The sequence below is a fragment of the Taeniopygia guttata genome, chromosome 7 (assembly GCF_048771995.1).
Source record: "Taeniopygia guttata chromosome 7, bTaeGut7.mat, whole genome shotgun sequence".
Lineage (NCBI taxonomy): Eukaryota > Metazoa > Chordata > Aves > Passeriformes > Estrildidae > Taeniopygia > Taeniopygia guttata.
This window is the reverse complement of record NC_133032.1, coordinates 11,290,794-11,307,205: the sequence shown is the minus strand read 5'-3', so window position 1 is coordinate 11,307,205 and position 16,412 is coordinate 11,290,794. Positions and strand designations below refer to the sequence as shown.

Below are 16,412 nucleotides of genomic sequence, written 5' to 3'. Positions count from 1 at the left end.
AAGACCTGTTGACACTTGGGGCTGGCACACTGGTCAGTGAGAAGGGAAGAGACCTGATTTCCACTATGGCTGCTCATGCCTGTTAGTACTGTGGTGCTAAGATCATTTTGACACCCACTCTAGTGGGTCTGGTTGCTGGGCTTTCAGTTCTCATGCCTGTGCTCAAACCTACACCAGCCTGCTTGTGGCCAAAGGACCAACTATATGCCTGCCATTTCTTTCCCTCCAACAGACATTACCCCCTATTAAAAGTCGCCCTACACCCAGTCAGCCACCTGGACACAATGACAAGGGGCTGTTGGACAAAGACACCAGCCAGAAGTGGGTCAAACCAGAGCCTCCCACACCCTTGTTCTTACACCTTGACGTGTCAGCCAGGTCCTACGCTATTGAGGACTTCCTCAGCAACTTTGCCTTGGATTTTCACAGATACTTCTTATCCCGGTAAGAGATAGAGTTTTTTGGATTGGCAGCTTCGTCTGAGCCAAGGCTGCCCATGCTCTGATATGCACTGAACTTGGTGCTCTACTCTACTCCTCTCCAGTGCCTCAGAATTAAGTAAGCGGTGTCTTGCTTTCCCCAGCATTAGCTGACATGACCTGTTACTCTCTCCACCTCAGCTGTCAGAGCTCAGTGTTCCACTTTTATGACAGTGTCCCTGCTCATGTCAGAAATATGACAGCTCCCACCCCTCCCCTGCTTGCCTGACATGCTGCTGCAGTGCTAGGAGGGTGCTGGTCTTTGAAAGTTTGGTTCTGTAATGTTGCCACTGATGGAATAACTCCTCCTTTCTCAGCCCTTTCAGCACCCAGCCCTCAGAATGCAAATTGGTGGATGGAAGTAGGCACAGAAACAGGACGGACGTGGAGCTCAAACAGCTGTCCTTGGCTTCTGCTTCTAAACAAGAGCTGGAGGTGGTGACTGACATACTCACAGGTGTCATCAGGTGTGTGTCCTTTCACCCTCACCTGGTTTGGAGCCCCTGTCCTCCAGAGAATGAGTGCAGCATGGTCAGCCCTCTGCTAAGCCTAGAGGAATCTGTGCACTCTTGTTGCCAGAATGGGGGATCCACCGGCTAAAAGCTGTCTTGGGACTATGAGCTCTGATCCTGGAGAGACAGCCAAGGCAGGGGCTTCCTTCCCAGCCAGGGGTTGAGCCCATCTTTCCAGAGTTCCCAGGAACCAGGTGACTCTACCTACTCTTATCTTGGGAGCAGGCTGCGTTGGGGTGCACCTATTCAGTTTGTGAGCTGCACAAATGTAAAGAACCAGCACTGGGAAAACAGAGGTAGTTTCACTGCTTAAGGCCTCTTGCTGCTTCCCTTAGGCCCAGAAAGCAAGAAGCTACAGACTAAACACTGACATCAGTCAGTGATTTCCTCTGATTTGTGGTGTCTTGTAATAATCCTCTGGGTCATACAGATAGCCAATTTGCTGGAATTATCCTTTATTTTCCTCTTCCTAGAAGCCTCTTGGAGGATGGCCACTTCCAGACATCAGTGAGAAAAATCCAAGATGAGCCTGTTCCATATTTCTCCCAGTTCCAGTCTGCAAAATCAGCAGAACTCCAGGACAGTAGACAGGGCTCCACGTTCCCCTCCAGGGTCTCTTCTTTGACAGATCTTGACCTTGAGAAGGATGGAGAGAGGAAAAAAATGAATCAGGAAACTTCTCCCAGTGATTTGCCAGAGTCTTGCAAGACTTTTCACCATAAGGAGTTGATGGAAAAGGAGATCATAAGTAGGTGAGGAAGATCTCACATGTAAAAGCCAAGAGCTGCACAGTCAGGAGAGCCATGGCAGCACACTGTCTGGCCAGAAATCCTGTTCTCCTTCAGCCCTGCAGCATTTCTGCTGGTGTGTTGTGTTGCCTGGGTGGAAGTTAATGCCCACCTAGCCACCCTCTCCCAAATGTGCTTTGTAGGGAGAGGTTTACTGTGTCTGGGGTTGAGCCGTGGACAGTGCCAGGATGCTGGTAGTGAATGATGTCTACTTTACTCTCAGGTAGTCTAGGCCATATTAGACATTAGGGTGCAGTATGTGCTTACCTTACCTCTTATTTTCACGGCAGTATTCCACCACCTTGCATTTGCTATGGCTGCTCCCTTGTACACTGCTACAAGCTACAAGCATTATTCACTATTAGCAGCTACACACAGCTTGGAGGGAGAAACCAGTAAAACTATAGTCACCCAGCTTTGTCTAAGGTCAGTGCCTGACACCGGCTGGTGACAATTCTGGGACAAGGGTCAGCAACCCATTGCTCAAGTCTTTGGTTCATTGGTCTCAGCGTGTAGGAAACAGTGTATGCTCCACTGCTGTGCCTGATGATTCCTGGCAGGAGTCACAGCAAGCAGCCTGCCTTATCTGCTTTCTGATAGCTGTCCTCTGCTATACTTCTGTCCTTCTAGGCAGCCAGCTGTTGGGAACCTTGTGGAGCTGGTGCTGGAAAACATACTGCAGAACATCCTGATTGAAGCCAGCCGTGGGGAGGTGGTGCTGACAGCCCAGCCCAGGATCATTGCTTTACCCCCCAATGCCTCCCGAAGGTAGCAGAGTGTATCTGTGCTCTGGTGGGGGACAGAACCTGTCCTTAACATGTCAGGCTGAAGAACAGCCATGTGGGTTAGCTGGATCCCTGTCTATCAATGCCAAGGCTGCCTGTGCAAAATGAAGAATCCACTTCCAAAGTCTCTGCCCCCTCTTGGCTTGTCTGGAGCCACAGAGCAGAGGTGGTAACAGTACAGCCTTTCTGTGGACTTGAGACGCTCATACAGCTCTGGGGCAGGGCCCTATGGGTGAATGGTAGGCCTGAGGCCCTGGAGAGCCTAGAAAAGGGATGGTCCTTTGGGAAAAGGGGTCAAGGAGCAGGCAACACAACCTCTGACAGCAGAAAGGGAGCAAAGTTTTCATAGTCCAAGATGGTGTGGGATCTAGCTTAGTAGAGGGAATGGCCACTGGTGGGGAAAGTAGATTTGTGTGAAATTCACTTTTGAGTGAAAAGCATAAGGGCTTGCCCTAGCTTGGGCAGAAGTGCAGCAAGATGGGATTGAGGGTTAATGGAAGGTGGTTGTTGGATGTAGATGTCATCTCCAGAGCTGCCATCTCTTCTTCAGAATCACCAACCCAGCAACCCCACCCTGCAGAGCATAGCTGCTGGATACTGTGCTGCTTAAGCTCCTCAAGCACGTCAGCTCTCTCCATTCTTCATCCCTGTGATGTCCAGAGCAACTCGGACCCTCCCACACCATGACCTTAGCTCAGAATGTTGGCTTTCTCTGAGGTGGTATGTCCTGATTATGTTCTCAGCACCAATTTGAATCCTCTGACAAGTCCACAGCAGAGTTTATGAGATCCCTCCTTTCTGTGGCTGGCCACATAATCGGAGAAGAACTCTATGCTACAGGGAGCACATGGACAACCACTGTGACAATTCCCACTATCCTCAGCCTGCACCAGCTGAGAGGAGTGGAATCTGCTTTGGAATGTAGCTGAGGAAGGACTGACATTTGGGCAATGAGGTGATGGGATCAGCAGGATGCAGGTACTGTATCCTCCTCCCCTCCTTGCTCCAGTGGCGACTGCAGGTTCCCTTTCCAGCGAGCAGCCCGAGGGGGCAGCTGCAGCACAATCAGTACACGCGGCAAGCCAATAAAAGCAACTTGACCTTCAGACACCGACACCGTGTGTAGCATACGTAATTCATGTGTCTGGGTTTGGGAGCCCTGGACAAGGTCTTCCCTTTCCAAACTGCAAGGCTGTCACCTAGGGAGGAGGATCCTCTGAGCCGTGGCTTGGCCTGCCGAGTCCGTCAGGCTGCAAGAGGTGTCACAGTGAAGGAGCATGTTTGTCACAGCCGGGAGGTGGCAGCGTGAGTTGTGAGAAATCCCAGTGGCCAGCACAGAACAGGCTGGCGCTGGGTTCCAGCTGCTGCTCCCAGGCAGGAGCTGCAGGATGGCTGTGCCAAGCTGTGCACATCCCCTGTTCTGTCGTAGCACTATGGAATCTGCAATATGGGGCTCACGCAGCCACCCAGCTCTGGTAAGGGTGCAGTGTTGGTGTCTCCCTCCAAACCCTCATGCCTTGTTTCCCAGTACCAGGACCCAGCCAAGACCAGAGCTGCATCTTCCCTCACATCTTAAGAGAAGTCTGTGCAAAAGGCACTGTGGAAGGGTTTTGCCTCGCTCAGCAGAGGGCAGTTGCCTGCTGTGCCTGGGGCACTGCAGCTCACCCAACTTCACCCCAGCACTGCTCTCTGTGCAGGAGCCCTGTGTGCGTAACTGTTACTAAGCCCCAGGGCTGAGCTGTTCCTGTTGTCAGAGATACAGCCGAGGCGCTGCCAGCTCCTGAACTCGGCCTGAGTGCCTTGGGCCTTCACATGGGTCCTGGATCCTTCTCATGAGAAGTGCAAACCCTCTCCTCCCTTCCCAATACTCTGCATGCCAGGTCTCCTAACATCACAGCAGTCTTTCTGTATTCCTCGGGGCTTTGCCTAGTGCTGAACAGGTAATGCAGAACCACTTCCTTTTTCGCACCTCAAGGCAGCAGCAGGGCCTGGCTGTTCAGTCCACTTGGACTGATTATTCTTGGTCCAGGCTCCTCTAGGATTTGCTCTCTGCAGATGCTCTGTTGTCCTGCAACAAAGTTCCCAAATGGGTAGCAAAGGCAGGGGCAGAAATTCGCTGTTGCCCTAAAGCAGGTTGAATCCGGGTACCCAAGGGCAGCATGGAGCAGTGAAGACAGGTCAGTCAGTTTGTCCATCCTCAGAGCTGCTGTGTGATCTAATGCTCGTTGGGCTGCACCACTGCAGCTGCACCATTGCATCCACTACCTGGAGGAGCTGACATGAGAAATGCTGTGTGTTAGTCTAGTGTCACGCCCAAAAACAAATGGTGAGAACCTGAGTGCCATCAATGTGCAGGGAATTTTTTATGCCATTAAAGCTTCTGTTCTCCTCACTTTCCTGTGCTGCCAGCCTGGACCTGGAGAAAACAGAAGTCACACTCTGCTTGCCTGTTGGAGCACTATTAGAGGGAAATTCACTTGTTTGATAAGCATCACTCTAGTAGGAGAGATCTGGAAGATGATGCCTCAAACAACAGGTGAGTCAGGGAAACGGATTTGAGAGCTAGTTACACCTGTGAGAGAGAATTTTTTCTTCTCTCAGCTCTTTTTAGAGGCTGTGAGATGGTGGGTGGTGTGTCATCTCTGTTGTAGGTCTTCTCTGGTGCCTGTCAACCAGAACCATTCTGAGTGCACTAAGCAAAGAGAGTAGCAGCTGTCACACACTTTTCTCCTTTTATCCTCATCCTGAAATATAAATACACCAGGGGAAGCCTTTTTTCCACATTGGGGAAATTCCCAATTCCTCTTCTCAGACTGGGAACTAGACCCTGACCCTAGTTTTGGAAAACACTTCAACATGTGACTGAGCCACATCACTGTCCTGTTAGCAAAGAGAGACAGCCACACTCCCAGATAGTGCTGGGGGTGAGCTCTGCATAGTGTGGAGCCTACAGTGTGGATTTCTCACCCAGGGGCTTCTCTCTCTCTTGGATCTTTGGGGCAATGGGGAGGTGAGGGGAGGGCAGAGATGTGCAGAGCTGGCAGGGAGGCACTTTGTCTTAGCCAGAGGTTTTGTTGGTAGCCACTGCCAAGGGCGATGAACTTGTGGGACTATAGACTCACAGCCCAGCTCAGCACCTAAAGAGGGGAGAAGTCCTGTGTCTGCTAATGACATTTGGGTCTCAGGCAAAAGGAAGTTTGAGCTTGCTGTACTGTCTCCCAGTGGCTGGATTTGGCCACTGCTCAACAGAGCTACGTTTCTAGTGCACATCTCTCCAACAGAAATACTGTAGGTGCAGGTCCTGCTTCTTCCCACTGGTGTTTGGGCAGTGAAATGGGGGCTATTCCCACGGGATTGGGGTTGGTAGCCAGGCCAGGCTCCCGGCAGGTATACAGCCAGCATGCCTATGGCTGAGCAGGAGCTTGGCAAGCTAATGGGACTCCCCTTCTCCTTGTTCAGATTATCGGGAGCACTCAGTCATCAGGCAGTTAATGCACCACACAACAGGCACTTTCTTCTTGGCTGTTACTCCTGGCTCCCAGGGAGGGGTGAAATGGCCTTGGGGCAGGTGGGCAACAGAAGCTATCCTGAATCCCATTAAAACATTTAACACCTGCTGAATCGTGCCATTGTGTGGGAGATAAAGGGAAGGGAAGGGAAGGGAACAAAGCTGCTCTTAGGCTTCCCTGAGAGGGTGTCTGCTAGGCTTTGCTGTCTCATTGCAGCTGGGGAACCTGAATCTCCTGCAAAGCCCCGCTTGGTGGGTCTCTGTGTCAGTGTGGGGAAGGCAGCAGTGTTAGAGGACAATGATTCCCTGGTTGGAAGCAGCCCCTTCTCCCTCTGTACAGTGTATGAGGTAGGAACCTGGAAAAGTCCTGCCCTGACCAGCTTGCAGCGTCTGAAGAGCAGAAGTGTGAGGGTGATCCTTCCAAAACCCTTGTCCAACCAAAGCCGGACAGATCCTTCACCCCTGGCCTCCCATCTCTGAGATACTGGGCTTTGCTGGCTCAGCTGTGTCACTTTGGTATTTGGGATTGGGAGCCATGCTCAGGCCAGGTCGGGGCACCATGCTGGCTCCTGATAGACACAAGATGTGCTCTGATGTGACCTAGTCAGTCTTCACGGGACAGTGAGGCAGCACAAGTCCTTGGCTGTTGCAAGAGGAGGCTGAGACTGCCTTTCCAAGGCCAGCCATACTAAGAGCTCAGTCCCAGTGCTGCCCACCTGCCTGGCAGGGAAGGGCACAAACTGGTAGATGCTGCCCCAGAGATGCCAGAACAGGTACAAGATGTTCCCCAGGATAGTAGTGCAGTGCAGGGCACTCTGCAAGCTAAAGGGACCTGCTTTTCTCGTGCTTTCTGTAAAACAGCCCTGCAAGGACAGCATTTGCTGCTATTTAGCAAATAGGGGGCTCTACCCTTGCGGGAGAGAGGCTGGGGTGAAAGAGCATTTCTGACACAGCATACAGGCTTGGAGAGGGCTGCTGGCACTGCAGCAGCACCTGTGGTATTTGGGGTTTTTGCTTCTCCAGAAAGAGGGGGCAGCAAATCAACCTATGCCAGGAGTTGTAACTCTCCTATGCCAGGAGTTGTAACTCTCCTATGCTGCTGCGTGCCGGGGCAGGGAGGGGTGGGAGTCCTGTCCAGCACACTTCCCATATGAGGAAAGGAGAAATATGTAAGTCCAAGCATCACAGCCTGTACAGCATCAAAAGGAGGGGGAACATCACACTTCTTCACTGCACCACAACCCAGAGTATTGGTGGTATTGCCTTTCCTTTGCTGCCAAAATACTGAAAAAGGACCAGGATGAGCAGGGGCAGCAGGCTGGCATCTCTCCAACTCATCCCAGTGCCAGGCCTGGGGCCCCCAGCCTGCAGAGGCAGCAGCAGGTGGGAGGGAGGGAGCCTGCCTTTCAAAATCCTGTGTGTGAGAGGGTCAAGTCTTCAAGGAAGAAGAATTGGGTGGCAGTGGCTCCTACAGATCTGCCACTATCCTCTTACATTTGGGAATCCATTTACTGCAACCTGCAAGTACACTGCAGCTTGGGAGGGAGCAATGGTGATGGTTTCTAAAGCACACCTAGGACCAGGATTCCTGCAGGTGTACACCATGGGGGTTAAAGGAGCGTTATCCCCTTCCCCACCCCAAACACACCCATCTACACAAACAAACAGGCCACTGCACTTGCACAAAGGAGCTTCTCCTGCCACTGCTGCTGCACTTCATGGTCTGTTATCCGAGGAGTTGTGGGTGCCAGAGTAACTGGAGAGAGAGCCCAGCTCCTGCTGCCTCTGGCTGAGATCAGCAGAGGGCTGTCAGGGCTGGGCAGCGTGGCTGGGCACTGTAGGAGTGTGTCTGAACTTCTCCTGGCTTCCACGAGCTCTGCCCCCAGAGCCAGCACAGGGACATCTACACTGGTTAACCTGCTGGGCAGTGACACAGCTGGGACACAAGGGTGCTGTGACTCTGGGATGCAGTGACCCACGGGGAAGCATGTGCACACAGAGTGAAACACATGGTGTTCTTGCTGCTGCGCTAGGACAGCTGGCTCCTGGCCTGTGTGGCCATGCAGGGAACACTCCCAAAGAGAGTGCTCCCAAAGTTTTGTTGAGCTGTGCTTTGCTGCCTAGCTCAGAAGTCTGTGGATTGCTCTCAATGATGTGTGAGCATTGTGCTGGTGTGCCATTGAGATTTTCAGCATGAGTGGAGGGACTGGGGTAAGAACAAAGAAGACTTTTCTCTCACTGGCACTCAGATTGCTTGGGGTAGGCACTAGATTTGCTTTTCTGCCCTGAGACTTCACAACTCCCTGACCTTTCAGCAGCCCAAAACACTTCAAGAAAGCCACTGCCATCCTAGAGCTGCCCAGGTAGGGTATCCTCACACCTGCTTCCCCTGGCCCCCTGCTCTCCTCTCATCTCTGCTGCAAAGTGAGCCGGGCAGGTGGGGGGAAAAGTGACAGCTGGTGTTGTTCCAGTGCAGGTTAATGAATGTCTCCTCCTCTCCCCCTCACCACCTCCTCCCCACCACCCCAGCACCCAGGCTCCTGGCTCCTATCAGCCCATCAGGCTCCCATTAACAAAGGCAGCCCTGGAGAGTTTGCATAGAGACCTGCTCTGCCTCTAATCTAGGTGGGCTAATCGCCTCCCTTGGCCAGCCTGCCTTCCCTGGGTCAATATTTGCTCTGAGCAAACACAGAGCTGTGACAGGTGTGCTGGGGAGAAGGCTCGCTGCCGCCAGCCCAGCCCTCCTGCCTGTCTCTGCTCAGTCACATCTCTCCGGCCCCCCGATCACCGGCCAGCCAGCGCTATTTTTATCAGGACTATAAAAGCCCCATCCAGCCAGCGTCACCCTCATTTTCTGCTTGTGAGCCAGCGGGGGAAGGCGAAGCCACTCACCTGACAGCTGCCAGCGTGTCACCGGAGCCAGGTGAGCTGCTAGAGCCCAGCGCACCTTGGCCAGGATCCTGCCTTCCTGGCTGGGAACAGGGTACTGGGCATGGAGAACATCCTGGGGGCTTTTCCTAGACAAGTGCTGGGAGTCCGGTCACACACCCGAACTCCTGGGAAGGAAGGGGACGGGCTCAGGGGACACCGTCCAGCCTGTCCCCTTTCCTTAACTCTTCTCTCTCACTTGTATTTTCCAATCCTTTCTGTTCTCCTCACCTCCTCCATTTACTTTCTTTCTTTCTTCCTTCCTTCCTTTCTTCCCTGTTCTCCACCCTGCCGTGCCAGTTAACCTGCCCCTGCTCCGTTTGGCTTTCCCAGGCAGCAGGTGTCAAGCATCCATTTTCCAGACCCCGGAGGAGCTGCTTTGGAGCAGCATGTGCAGCAAAGGACACCGTGTCCCAGCCTGGAAGGAAGGACCCAGCTCGGGAGGAAGGGGATGCTGACAGCCCAAGGCAGAGCACCCCTCCAGCCCGCACTATCCAAAATCAGAGCATCTCTGCACTTGCCTGGCGTCGAGCCCCACGTGCAATACCTGACCTGAACGTTTTGTTCGTTCGGCTCGCGTTAGGCAGGTCCAGCCCATCTGCGAGCGCAGGGCTGCCGCTCCCCCGGCACCCCGCACTCCCGCAGCCGCTCAGGGAGCGCTCACACGCCCGCTTGCAGCTCCTGCGTGCTCCACATCCAGGCTGCGTGCGGAGCAAAGGGCACCGGGGACGTGCACAGCACGCAATCTCACCCCAACACATGCAGCAGCGAGCAGCCAGTGCACACAGATGAAGCAATCCACACACAGCACGCATGAACGCCATGGGACTTCCACATGGGACGTGGGACCCAGGTGACACGGCATTTCTGGCACTCAGCTTTGTAGGCTCTGACGTGCAAGACCCATATCCGTGTGCCCACGGCACTAGGCACCCTCACCCTGCCTGCGTGGCTGATTGCTGCTTGTAGCAGCCTCCTGGGGAAGGGCAGCCTGGCCCTGGCAGCACTGCAGAGCCATGGCAGGCACAGAGAGCCCTGGCACGGTGCTGGCCCGGGGTGGAGTTTGGCAGGCTCTGCCAAGCACCCAGGTAGGTCTCAATGGTCTGCTGGCACCAAGGCAGCTTTGGCTGCTGACAGTGTAGCAGCGGGGAGGGAGGGCAGGCGCAGGGAGCAAGGAGCAGGGCAGAGGATGAAGGGTGTCACATCCTTCTTGCCTCCCTCTGCCTTGATTCACTGCCAGGCTGCACTTCCCAGCCCTTCCATGACTGTCTGACTATCCAGGGTAGGTGTTTCCTGCTGTGCACCCTAAGTCTGCAGGCCGGGTGCCAGAGCCTGCTGCTGGCAATCCCTCTGCCCGTGCTTGCTGTGGAAGGGTATGGGGGGTGCTGCTGTGTCTCTTACAGGACAGCCCTGCTCACTGCCTGCCACGCTCTTCAAGCACAAGCGCTTGACCTGGACTCCTGTCCCATTCCACATCTGTCCCATCCTTCTCCCCCAGCAGCCAGAGAAGACATTCAGAGCCTGGGGCTGCTCCTTGCACCGTGGAGGCTGCAGGGAGTCATGGAGAGCTAGGAGATGGGACAGCAGTAAACCTGCTTTCCTCCCACCTCAAGATATTTTTTGGGAATGGAAAGATCCCTCACCCCCTACTGTCTACGCTGGGCTCTGCCTTCGATTTCTCTGTCAGTTCTGATCTGTTTCTGTCCTGCCCTCAGGCGCAGGCGCCCAGTTCTGGTTCCGCCATGCTCAGGGATGCTCTGAGTTTACAGGTGGATCCTGCGCCCATCTGCAGCCTCTCTGCAACCACCAAAAACACTCAGCCCATCCACCCAGTGCAGATGGAGGAGAGGTTGGAGGTGACGGAGCTCAGGAGTGTGCTAAGGGACAGGATGATTCCTGCTGCTTTCCCTCACCTCCATGCAGCTATGCACACGACAAAGCTCAGCAGCCCTCGTCCCAGAGCAGGAGAATCCTGTTCCCTCCTTGGGGTGTCCCTGCAAGGGGCAGAGATGAGGCACCTAGGTGTCCTGTTTGGGCAGATCATTTGGCAAGTTTCCATCAGGTGGTGTAGGTAGGAGCCAAATCAAAGAGCATCTCTGCACTCCCTGCATCCCTCCAGAGCTAAGGGTCTATCCTAGCCTGGGAACAGCTCCCAGATGATGCAGTGATTGGCCATCACTGGGGTCATGGGTCCTTGGGGCTGTGTCTCCAGGCTCTGTGTCCCCTGCTACCAATCCTGGCAAAGTCGAAAAGCCGAGAAAGCACAACACACCCCCTGATATGCACAACCTCTGCAGCTGCCCTGCTCGGGCTGGGATCAAACAGAACATGATTAATAACTGTGAGCAAAGCCAGACCCTGCTGTCCATGTGCTCCAGTTGCTGCACGTGTGTCCCTGTGGGCGCAGAGCCTGCTGGAGACGGTATCTGGCAGAGCAAGGCTGTGGAAATGCAGCCATGCCACCTCTGCTTTCACCTGGTTGCTCCAGCACCTCTGGGCTGCCTCATGCCCTGTCTGTCACCTTCCCAGCCTGCTCTCACTGCCCCAGCTCTGCCAGCCCAGTGCCACTGGGGAGCTGTGAAACTGTTCAAAGGTGGGACAGCCCCCAGAAGCCACATTGCCCCGAGGGCTGTGTTACCTGGGGAATGACTCTCTGGCAGGATTAGCACCCAAGGGTGAGCTTCTCCTCACTACAGGCAGAGCCAGAGGCATTAAACACCCACTTTTACGTGTCAGAGCCAGTGCTGGTATCAAGGGTACCAAGGCTGGCATGGGATGGGGTACAGTGGGGTATTGCTGTCTGTGCTGGGTGGTGCTGTTCCCCAAACCCCGGGCTCTGCATGGCCCGTGACACAGCTTTGGGGACCTTGGGGTGTGGGCTGGGGATTTCCATGGCACAGTTCTGCACCAGGAGGATTTGCATGGAGAGGGCAGGTGCAGGAGGAGCACTGGGGAGACGCAAGTGCCCAGGTTTGGATTTGCACATAGGTGCAGTTTCACACAGGTGTGTATGTGCATGCATGCCTGTGTGTTTGCATAGGTGTTTCCATGTGTGTGCCCTCCCTGGCAGCAGAGCAGAGCTGGTGCATCCCTGTCCTGGATGTGCACGTGTGTGTGTTCTGCTGAGCTGAACAGGTGGTGCTGCCCATGTCCCTGCTGTGCTTGCTGCTGTTTCCTGGTGTGTGCAGCGGAAGATGTGGGTGTGAGCAGAGGTGTGCACTGCTGCTGGCAGCCTCTGGGCTGCTCATGTCCTGCCCAGCCCGGATGGGGTGTGCCACCCTGGGGCAGGCACTGCTTTACCTCAGGATGTGGGAGAGGCAGCTGGTTGCCCTCAGCACGGCAGTGCCCCGGAGGGGACCAGCCCACAGGGCTGTGTGGGCACCTCAGGGGCTGAGAACCAGGGTGGTGTGAGCACCCCTAGACCTCAACTGACCCCACTCAGTCTGTTTAGCACATCTCTGCTGTGCCTGAAGGAGGTGCCCAGGCAGAGCAGGAGCTCCCTGCCCCTCAAAGTCAGTCTGTGCCACTGTGGGTACCCAGACACAGGAGACAGGCTGCTTGTGGTGCTGGGGATGAACAATGTTGGAGGCCAGGGTGCTGCTCCAGCCTGCTCCTGGCATGGCCAGACTTGAGGCAGGCAGCACAGGGACTCTCTCTGTGTTGGGGTCCTGCACTCCCTTTGCCAGGCTTCAGATACTGTCACCAGGCAATGAATCCATCCCACACACCACCCCCAGCTGAAGACAATAAGAAGAGACAGTCTTCAGTCTGCCTGGGCTCTGGGACAAGACAAGCTTATCCCCCTCTGTCTCTCCCCTCTGTGGAGGGGAGAGGTGGGTCCCAGGCACGGATCTGCATTCTGCTGCGGTTAAACTACAAGAATTCTGCACACTCCAACCCATTCCTGGCCATGGGGAGTATCAGGGACAGCATAGGTACAGCCTGGCATCCTCCTCCCTGCACCCACAGACCACTGGGGTTAAGGGGGTGAGGGGACATGTTTTACAATTGCCCCCAAAAAATGTCTTTGAACCCCCATGAGAGAAAGGGATAAGGCAGAGCCCTGATGAAGGATTCAGGATGCCGGGGGAGGAAAAGCCCAGAGCTTACACTAGTTCTACATCTTGGAGCATATCAGCCCCATCCTCCCATGGGGCCTCCAGGGAAGGGGTGAGTGATGGGGCTCCTCTCTTCCCAGCCAGTGGCTCTGGGAAGTGCGTGGGCAGGCTGCCCGGGGGATGGACACTGAGCAGGCTGCCAGGGCTGCTGCTCCTGGCCCAGCTCTTGCTGGCTTCAGGAGCTCTGAGGCAGGATGTTCTGTTCTTGTGGCAGTGCCTGGCTCAGCCCCCGCCTGTGCTGATCCTCAGAGCTGCTGGAGGAGGGACCCACCCCTGCTGACCTTTTCATCTGCCTTCTGCATGAGCATCACCCAGGCTTGGGGTGCCTGCCACTACAGATATGGCCAACAGGACAGTGGAGGAGCACTGGGGTGGAGTGGGACCTTGGCCAGGTGAAAGCTGAGCTGGTGTCCCCTGGCTCTGAGGCTGCCAGGGGCTGCCAGCCTTAATCTTGCACTCTGCCCCTCCATGACAACACCCTAGCTGCTATAGGTAAAGGTGGCATCTGGGAAGCTGTGCTCACCCCGTGGTATGTCTCCAAAATGACACAGTGTGCTGGAGGAGATGCATCAGCAGCTGCATTCGGGCCAGGCTGGGTGTGGGTTGGGACATGCTCCCCTGTCTCCATCACCACAGCCCTGGAACTGGTCTGCACTGGGGTCCTGTGAGGACCAGCAAACTTCTCCAGGACACTGAAGATATGGGGTGCCCTGGAGGTGCCAGGCTGAGGTTACCTGTGGTAACAACAGGAGGTCACAGTGGCTGGCACCAGCAGCTCCCTTCCAGGTCAGGATCTGGACCAGAGGACCAGATACTGGCTCCTCTGCCCCAGTGCCTGGCATCCCCAGCTGGGTAGGGTGTGACAGAGAGGACACCTCAGGCTGAAAGGGACATGCCACCCTGGGTTCCCTTTTGGAGCAGTCTGGCTCGGTTTCGTGCTGCTGTCAGTTCCCTAGCAGGGCTGGGCTAAGCTGGGGAGGCAGCCTCTGCCACCTGCTCACACCCAGGCTGTAATCCACAGGCAGGAGGAGAGCAGCTGGCAGAGCCTCCCTGACCTTCAGGTGGGATTAGTCCCCATGGGAACAGTGGGGAGCAGGCAGGTGAGCTGCAGCTCCCCGGGCAGTTTGTGGGGACTGAGCACACCCCCATGCTGGGGACAGCCAGAGTCGGGTGGGGAATGGGTGGCACAGGGTGAACCTGTGTCCCTGGGAGCATCCTCGTCCTGGTGGGTGGTTGCAGGTGCACCTGCAGAGCTGTGGGTGCCACGGGGCAGAGTGGGCAGCTGCAGTCCCGCGAGGAGGGGCTGAGCAGTGTGCCTGGGGTGGCCACGGTGCCAGTGGCATGGAGCAGCTGGCAGCCCACGGTGTGCGTGTGCACCTGCGTGGGAGCTAATCCCAGAACATCTGCCAGGCGCTCTGCCATGCCAGGAGCTTCTGGCTGCAGGGATGGGTGGCTGCGTGCACAGGGGACACGTGTGTGGGGCAGCTGGCCAGTGCCAGGGCTCCCTGTGCCAGGCAGTGCCAGCGTGAGGAGGCTTCTGTGGCAGATGTGTGCCTGGACACGTATGGCTCATGTGGCCAGCAAAGCTTCTGGAGGGGACAAGTGGCACTGGGGATCCCAGCAACCCTCCTGGCTATGGGCTCCAGGATTCAGCAGGTGGAAGTAGGGGTTTTGGCTGGGATTAACCAGTCCTGGTGTGGCCATATTCAGAGCAGCCCTGAAGCACAGGCGACTGGAGAGAGAAGGAAGGTGTTTGCATCCTTGTCGAGGAGGATGATTTCCCACAGAAATGAGTCTGGGGGAGAAAGCAGAGGAAAAAGGGAGCAGTGGGGCCGTGTGGGGGCAATGATACACCACCCCTGATCTAATCAGCCTGACCCTGCAAATAAAAGCCACCTGTTTTGGCCCTGACAGCAGGAAGCCATCCCTAGAACAAACAGAGCACCAGGCAACTGGAAGAAAGACAAACAGGGGCCGGCACCAGCTCCATCTGCTCCTGTTTGGCCCAGCCCCCAGACCTCCAGCCCCCTAAGGTGCCAGTCCAGCCCCCAGCAGGGCTGGGGAGAAGGAGAGAGCAGCTAGAGGTCCTTGCAGGGTGTGACCAAGGCTCAGCCTATGGCGTCAGCCAGGTGGGCCACACCCAGCTGTGCTGCCCTGGTCAGCCAGCCCAGATATTCCTGACATCAATGGGCACAGCTGTGTATTGCCACAGACACGGCAGCACCGCAGGATTCCTCAGGTAGCACCTGCCTCACCTCTCTTGTGGCTGCCCTCAGCCTGCTCGGCTCCCCGGGCTGTGCGCTGTCCTGGGCCCGGTGCCTGCACAAGGCACGGGGTCCAGCCCCATGGCTGGCATGGTCTGGGCTTGGCATGGAGCACTTGGGTGACCTTGTGCTCCCACCGTGCCCCCGGGCTGCCGGGCTGTGCCCAGGGGCACTGAGAAACATGATCTGTTTTGCTAGTGCAGGGAACAAGCTGAGCTGGGAGCTACGAGGGGCCCTTATTAAATTAGCCTATGCAGGAGGCTTGGGCGAGTGCTAACCAGCTCCCAGAGCCAGTGTTAGCAGCTGCCCTTGAGCAGAGTCACTGCCTGCCCCCGCAGCAGCCTCCCCCTGCCCCTGTCCCCAGCTGGGCAGGTGTGGCTGGGGGCTTGCAGGTGACCTAGCCAGGGGAATACTGGCTGGTGGCAGAGACCACCTGGAGCTGGCCCATGGAGGACAGGCTGCATCAGCATTCTGGGATGCAGCAAGGGAAGGCTCCTTGTGAGCGACCCCACCGATCCACTGTGCCCTGTGATGTGGCTGCCCTGAAAGTACCAAGCAGGAGGTGAAGCACGGCCCAGTGAGTACGTGCTGAGGAACAAGGGAGGGGCACAGTCTGCAGCTGGGTTCCTCCTCTGCACCATTCACCTTCCAGTGCTTTTATCCAAAATGTTGCACGGGGATGGCTGAACGGCTTGCATGCTCCTCATGGCACACCCCCGTGCCCCATGGATGCTGTAGAACACCATACAGTGCCCCACACACTCCACTCCACATCCTAGAACAGCTTGCAGCATCCTATGTATTCTGTGGTGCCTCACCTACTGAGGCTCTGCAGTACACACCTCAGTGTCCCCAACTGCCCTGATGCCTCAAGCACCCCAAATTAACCAGTGCCCTACACCTCTGTTCACCCCGCCCAGGCAAGGGATGGCAGCGCTGTGGGGACACCCTGCAGTGCACTAGCTCTGCATCTTGCCTCATCTTGCCTCTTGCATCTTCGCCAAGGTGATGGATTCCCTAAATGCTGCCC

The 16,412-nt window shown here is 55.9% G+C and overlaps 1 protein-coding gene and 1 non-coding gene across 7 annotated transcripts in view; both read left to right on the top strand.

The window, feature by feature from the left end:
* CFAP65 (cilia and flagella associated protein 65) overlaps nt 1-3,678 on the top strand; it is a 32,225-nt gene extending 28,547 nt beyond the window's left edge. For 3 of the 6 annotated variants that reach the window (XM_072932096.1, XM_072932095.1, XM_072932097.1), the window contains 5 exons: nt 233-444; nt 797-946; nt 1,465-1,743; nt 2,410-2,547; nt 3,115-3,429. In XM_072932096.1, the coding sequence (XP_072788197.1) occupies nt 233-444; nt 797-946; nt 1,465-1,743; nt 2,410-2,547; nt 3,115-3,151 (816 nt within the window). In that variant the 3' untranslated portion in view covers nt 3,152-3,429. Of the gene's footprint in view, nt 1-232; nt 445-796; nt 947-1,464; nt 1,744-2,409; nt 2,548-3,114 lie in introns of all 6 variants that reach the window. The other 3 variants (XM_041717455.2, XM_072932094.1, XM_072932098.1) reach the window with 3 other exon arrangements.
* Nucleotides 3,679-9,520: 5,842 nt separating this feature from the next.
* MIR375 (microRNA mir-375) lies at nt 9,521-9,592 on the top strand. Its single transcript, NR_049106.1, has one exon. It is a non-coding gene; the product is annotated as a microRNA mir-375 (primary transcript).
* The last annotated feature ends 6,820 nt before the right edge of the window (nt 9,593-16,412 follow it).